General features: G+C 41.3%; 1 protein-coding gene across 3 annotated transcripts in view; it reads right to left on the reverse strand.

Annotated features, from left to right (window-relative positions):
- Window positions 1-3,923, reverse strand: part of arhgef7a (Rho guanine nucleotide exchange factor (GEF) 7a) — a 127,231-nt gene extending 123,308 nt beyond the window's left edge. For 2 of the 3 annotated variants that reach the window (XM_085135466.1, XM_085135468.1), the window contains exons 1-2: window positions 3,764-3,921; window positions 3,407-3,652 (exon numbers count right to left, since the gene is read on the reverse strand). In XM_085135466.1, coding sequence (XP_084991592.1) covers window positions 3,407-3,571 — 165 coding nt within the window. In that variant the 5' untranslated portion in view covers window positions 3,572-3,652; window positions 3,764-3,921. Of the gene's footprint in view, window positions 1-3,406; window positions 3,653-3,763 lie in introns of all 3 variants that reach the window. The other variant, XM_085135469.1, reaches the window with a different exon arrangement.
- Window positions 3,924-6,063: the final 2,140 nt, after the last annotated feature.

The following is a 6,063-nucleotide window of genomic DNA, read 5'->3' on the forward strand; positions in this document are numbered from 1 at the left end:
ACGGCAACTGACCGCTGTAGCAGGGTCCATGCTCACAAGTAATGACAATCAGGCACTTGATTGTCAGCACCTGCAATGCCAGAAGCTCAAAACAAGAGTCAGTAGCAAAATACGCTACATACTCAACTCTGCCTCTCAACTCACAAATGCATTTTTCTTATATATTTCGCACCATTTAAGGGGAAATAAACAGGCCTTCCAGAGGTGTAAGACTTATTGCTAAGGAGCACTGTTACAACAAATAAACTCATTGACCAAACTTTATATTTTACCTTTCTGCTAAGTTTATCAATATTTCATGATGTAAAAATGTAAAATGTAAAATGACAGAGTATTCAAGGTGAGTACCAGTTCAAGGATCTGGTATATGAGTGAAAACTCACAACATCAAACACTTCTCATTAGTTTTGTAATATGCTTCTTCACAGGACGCTTGTTTATGTTGGAAACTGTAATTTTCTGAGGTTTTTTTTTTTTTTCAAATCAGCTGTTTTCCCAGAGTGGGGGCAGTTAATGCTTGATTGTTGGTACTAATATAAAGCCCTGATATATGCTGTAAAAACACAGTAGACTAAGGAGGGAAATCCCTCTGTGAAACATACTGTAATAATCTGCAGCTGTATCTAGCGTGTATCTAGTGGCACATCTGGCCACTTTATTAAGTCCACTGGTTGTTTTGCAAATATTTAATTAGCCAATCACATGGCAGCAATTTAGTGCCTTAAGGGTGTAAACATAGTCAGGAGGACCTGCTGAAGTTTAATCTGTATATGAGAATGGGAAAGAAAGATGATCTAAGCAACTTTAAATGGGGAACACTAGCTGGTGCCAGAGGAGCTGGTCTATTCGGAGTATTTCATAAACTGTTGATCTACTGGGATTTTCCCACACAACCATCTCTAACGTTTACAGAGAAAGGACAGAAAAACAGAGAAAATATCCAGTGAGTGGCAGTTCTCTGGGAGAAAATATCATGTTGGTGGCAGAGGTCAGAGGAGAATGCCCAGACTGCTTCAAACTGTTGGGAAGACAACAGTAGCACAAATAACTGCTTTTTACAACCAAGGTATGCAGAACAGCATCTCTGAATGCACCAGACGGTGTACCTTCAGGTAAATGGGCTACAGGAGCAGAAAACCACTTCAGGCGCCAGTTCACATGGGCTCACTAAATATAGAACGTTTGGTCTGATGAGGCTCGACGTTTGTTGTGACGTTCAGATGGTAGGGTCGCAACATATGCACAGATGTGTTGCAAATATGTCATGATTTCATGTCAATATGGACAAAAATCTCTGAGGAATGTTTCCAGCACCTTGATGAATCTGTACCAAGAAGAATTAAGCCAGTTCTGAAGGTGAACGGGAGGCCAATATGACTCTAGCAAGGGGTTCCTATAAACAGCCTGTGAGTGTAGTAACGTTTCTCTCTTGGCCACGCTTCAAGATTTATTAGCACCAAATGGAAATTTCACTTGTGATGGCAGAGCAATGCAGATACACCTGGTCACAAGCATAAAATAAGGAAACAGGTGTATCAATGGGGAGTCACTGCATGAATTTAAATTAAGTTTAAATCCACTATGGTGCCCCCCATGCCTTTGTTCTGTGCAGCTAGTGTGACTTGAACTGTTAATGAGCAAAATGTATCTTGTTTTTCTCTTGGGCCTCGTAAAATGTTAGCACGGGCTGCAACACATGGAAAGGGCTATCTCCTGTTCACATCTTCGGCTTTTTAGGTAGCATCACTAGCAACTATCACAACTGACATATGGTCCAGCTGTGCCACACATCTTCCGATTTTGGCATGGCCATACTGTACAGTGCAGCCCAGAATGATAGTGATTGGTCAGCCTGAATTTGTGGTCACAGAGAGACACCCTACTTATTAAAAAAATGTAAACATGTCAAGACAGATAGACAGATAAGTAGATAGATACAGTATCTTCATTTCATAGTTTTAGTTGTTTTTCAAATAAAAATTGTTCCTTGGATAGTGTATATTAATCATAATAATTTAGCAGACACACTGTATTAAAAATTCCTTCACCACACTTGGCTAATATGTCATTATTGGGTTGGTGCATGTTTTGGTTGAAAAAAAAAACATAATAACAATAATGATGATAATAATAATAATAATAATTATAATAATAATAGTTCTATTCATTTACAGTTTCGGCTCATCAGATCTGAAAGCATTTAAGAATTAGCCCGAGAGAGAGAAAATACATATTTTATATCTGGTTTTGTTTTTTGTTTTCCTTCTATTAATATGAATAAAGCTCATTACTCTATGTGGTGCTCGCACATTATTCATATGCTGGCATACCTGTGGCCACATAAGTGATTACTTTATCACTGCAAGCCTTTACACACACACACAAAAAAAACTTAAATGAAAATAAATAACATTATTATTGTGACAGAAGTAGATTTAACATTATTGAGACCGGCACATTTGCCCACACAGGATTCCACCCATCACCATATAAGGATAGGTAGAAAGAAAAGAAAAGGGGGAGGCTGTCTTTTAGCCACCCTCAGATGTTCTCCTGCATGCTTGATGATCAAACATAACCTCCACCCCAGAGTGATATTTGTCATTTTAAGGGAGGAAAATGGAAAAACCCGTTTGGGCATTGGCAGGCAAATTTGTTGTTGTAGGGGTGCAGGTATAGCCTTCGGCAGCACATCCTCTTTTGAGGAAAACAAATGGCCTCCTTCAGGTTGTTGCTGAAACCAGCAGACGCTGCTGGTAAGCTGACAGACACAAACACTGCGCTGTTTCTTTAAAAAGGGAGAGGGTCTATCGCTGTCTATGCGCCTTTGCAGTCAATGGCGGCCCACTCTTATAGCAATGGTCTGTGTACAGAAAGCCCCTCATCCCCGGCGGATCAATCGGTGTGCACTATCAAAATACACTGACATACAAGCCGCATCCGCCGGGATTAAAGAGAAAATAAAACGGGTTCTTTCAACGACAGCAAAGATCTGCTGAGTGGTTAGAGCTGCATTAAAAGCATATGTCGAGGCCTTTATTTGAAAGCCTCTAAAGCATCTAACAGCTCCCAAAGAATGACCAGTCTTCCTTTTGCTGTAGTGTTACGTTATTGAGAGCAGATTATTATTGGGTGGTACAGACATCGACCTGTATTTTCCCCCTCCCTTTTTCTCCTCTTTTTACACGCTGACATACGCGCAACCATAGTACTTCCATTGCAGACAATAACACGGGCTGCCGTGACCTACAAAAGAAATTTCCTCATGGATCAGTGGGCAGAAAGAGAGGCCAGACAACAAACCGCGTCGGTTTCCCTGTGCTGGGCAACGCGGAGACACGCCGACGCGGGCGGGCGGTTGGGGATGCGGTGGAGAGCGGGGAGTGAGTGTCGGCTATTTCCCTACCTTCTCCGTGGACCCCGGGCTGAGCCGCTCCAGAAGTCTACACAAGACCACCCCATCCTTCAGGGAGGTCTGCAGAAATGCCTCGGGATCTGAGATGGTCTTCTTTGGCGATTCCAGCACCCCGAGCGTAATCAACCATGTAACCGTCTGTTCCGCCGAATTCATGTCCAGTCACAGCAGATCCGATTCAACAAAGCGGCTGTGTTTTGGTATCTCAGCAGCTCAGCGCCCTGGTTACGCTGTCATCTGTGCGTTAGAACAGGAACAGCATTAATCCAACCATATGATGCATGATATGAGAGAGAGTGTGTGTGTAGGGTGTGCTGTGGGAAGAAAGGGGGGGGGGGGGGACTGTACCTCGGGTGGATGCGGATGACGGCTGGCTTGTGGAAATTCAGCAAGTCTGTTTCCCCCCCCTCTAACCTGGAAAGCTGTCAAGTGCGGTTCGCTGTGATGCGTCGAGGCAGTGGACTGCATACATGCGCATCGCAGCCGCCAGCCGCTCGTCTATTGGATGACATCACAGGAGAGGGACAAGCCTGTCCAACCAGTTGTTGGGGCACTTTTATCGTGTCATGAATAGGCTTTTACTGCGTGGCTTTGCATATCCTGCCCTTTCATCCGTTTTTATTATAACCACGCCACAGGCTATCAGTTGTTATCTGCTGTAAGCTGTGTGTTTTTTGGAGGGTTTTTTTTTTTTTTTTTTTGGACAGGCCTCAGTTGGAAAAAAAAGGGGAAGCAGCTGAGCAGACAAATCGGCTTACTGATGTCCTTTAAAAGACAAGCTCTGAAGAAAGGTAACATAAAATATATTTTGACCGAAGCACCTTCATAACACCGATCTATGTATCCATAAAGACATGCTGCCAAGCTGCTGCATGGACTATTATGGTGTAGCCCTCAATTATGGGGTTAGGATAATATATATTGGAGGTAACATTAAAAAAAAAACAATAACTAAATAAATAAATAAATAAAAAGTCGTTCTACATAATTTTTTTTTACATAACCTTTATATTCACTGTAAAATGCTAGCTCCACCTTTTAAGGCACCAGGATAAAACAACAACAAAACACAGATGACTTTAAAATAACAATTTCAGATTAGTCTTTATTGCAATCTTTAAGTGAAACGTGTCTTATAAATACAGGATCATAAAGCTCATTATCCTTAATGTAGAGCACCAATACCAGATAAACACCAAAACACACTATTACACAGACATATCAGGTCAAGATGTTGCACAACAGCCCAATCTTCACCCAGCCCTTTCCAAATACACACACGCGCACACACAACACGCATCAACCTTCTACTTTTAAATAGTGTTACCGGTAAAGAAAAAAATAGCCCTGTTCTGTTTACAGTTTGGTTCAGTGTAAACAGCACTGTGAATTTTACCCTGAGGGCATCAGCTCATACTCTTTGTATTTACAGAACGTGGTTTGGGTTACAGGTGTTATTAAGGCTCTGCCTCCTCACCAGCTCCTCACATAGTCCTAAAATATCTCCCAAAGAGAAGTTGGTGGGGACATTCCAGTTATTTTTCCTGCACTTTTGAAGCTTTGAGAAAAGTTTAATCGAAGAGCTACCGAAAAGAGTTTGTCATCTGCCTCAACAGGTGATAGATCCAGTAGATGCCCTCAGGCAGCTATTCATTCTAAGCCTTTAGAGAAACGCACACACTGAGTGATTTGTCAACAAATGTAATCCACCAGATGATCCCGTTTTTACTGAGAATCTAAATAAACGCTGAGTTATGTGTCTCGTTTTAAAGACTTGCCTAAACCGTCCACACATTCAAAACATATAATTAGACTCATTAGATGAAGGAAAACCACCTGATCTTAAAAAACATTGAAACTACAAAGAACTCAGACCGAAACATTATCATGCAACCATGTTAATATTAGGTTAGCCATTCAACTGGCCGTGAGGGGGGTTGAAGAAAATGAGCCAAATATGGCATCAAACTGACCAGGAAGAACATAGAAATTTGATTAAATAATGTGTAAATAAGGTGCTATTGAACAAGAGAATATTATTTAGCTCTCTCACTTTTTTTGTCCTGCAAAGGCAACAGGGAAAACGTTTAGGGGAGCTCTCATATTTCCACTGCACCCTGCACTGTAGCAGAGGCGTGCATAAGTTTCCACTTTGGCCACGAGGCGGCGCCCTCTATTCACTGATCTGTTCTAATCTTCTCAGCGTCGCATGAATGCCTTCTGGCTTAAGTTACGAGACACCTCTTGGTGGTTTATATGCTGCATGCTACACTAACACGGCGTGAACAAGGTAAGCAAGCAGCCAATTAATAATAACCCCAAAAATATGAATACAACAGCTGCTTCGCCTTCAGTGTATAAATTTGAGGCAGCATGGGTACAAGTGCTTCTTAATTAGACTTTTTAAAATAAATTTAAAAAATAGATTTTTTTTAAAAATTGCGCAACATCTGGAAAAAAAGTTATTTACATGAAAACTTTATTAATAACTGTCAACATTTCTAAGTAAGCGTGGGACAAAATATTGATATGGCATTATAGCCTATCGCTTCCATCTGCAATGCATTACTGATACATGGGTATCCATTATTTTTAATAATACATGTAGGCACTCTAAATGGACTCCCTCGCCAGTTTGACTGATCAGA

Source organism: Neolamprologus multifasciatus, chromosome 16 (genome assembly GCF_963576455.1).
Source record: "Neolamprologus multifasciatus chromosome 16, fNeoMul1.2, whole genome shotgun sequence".
NCBI classification, from domain to species: domain Eukaryota; kingdom Metazoa; phylum Chordata; class Actinopteri; order Cichliformes; family Cichlidae; genus Neolamprologus; species Neolamprologus multifasciatus.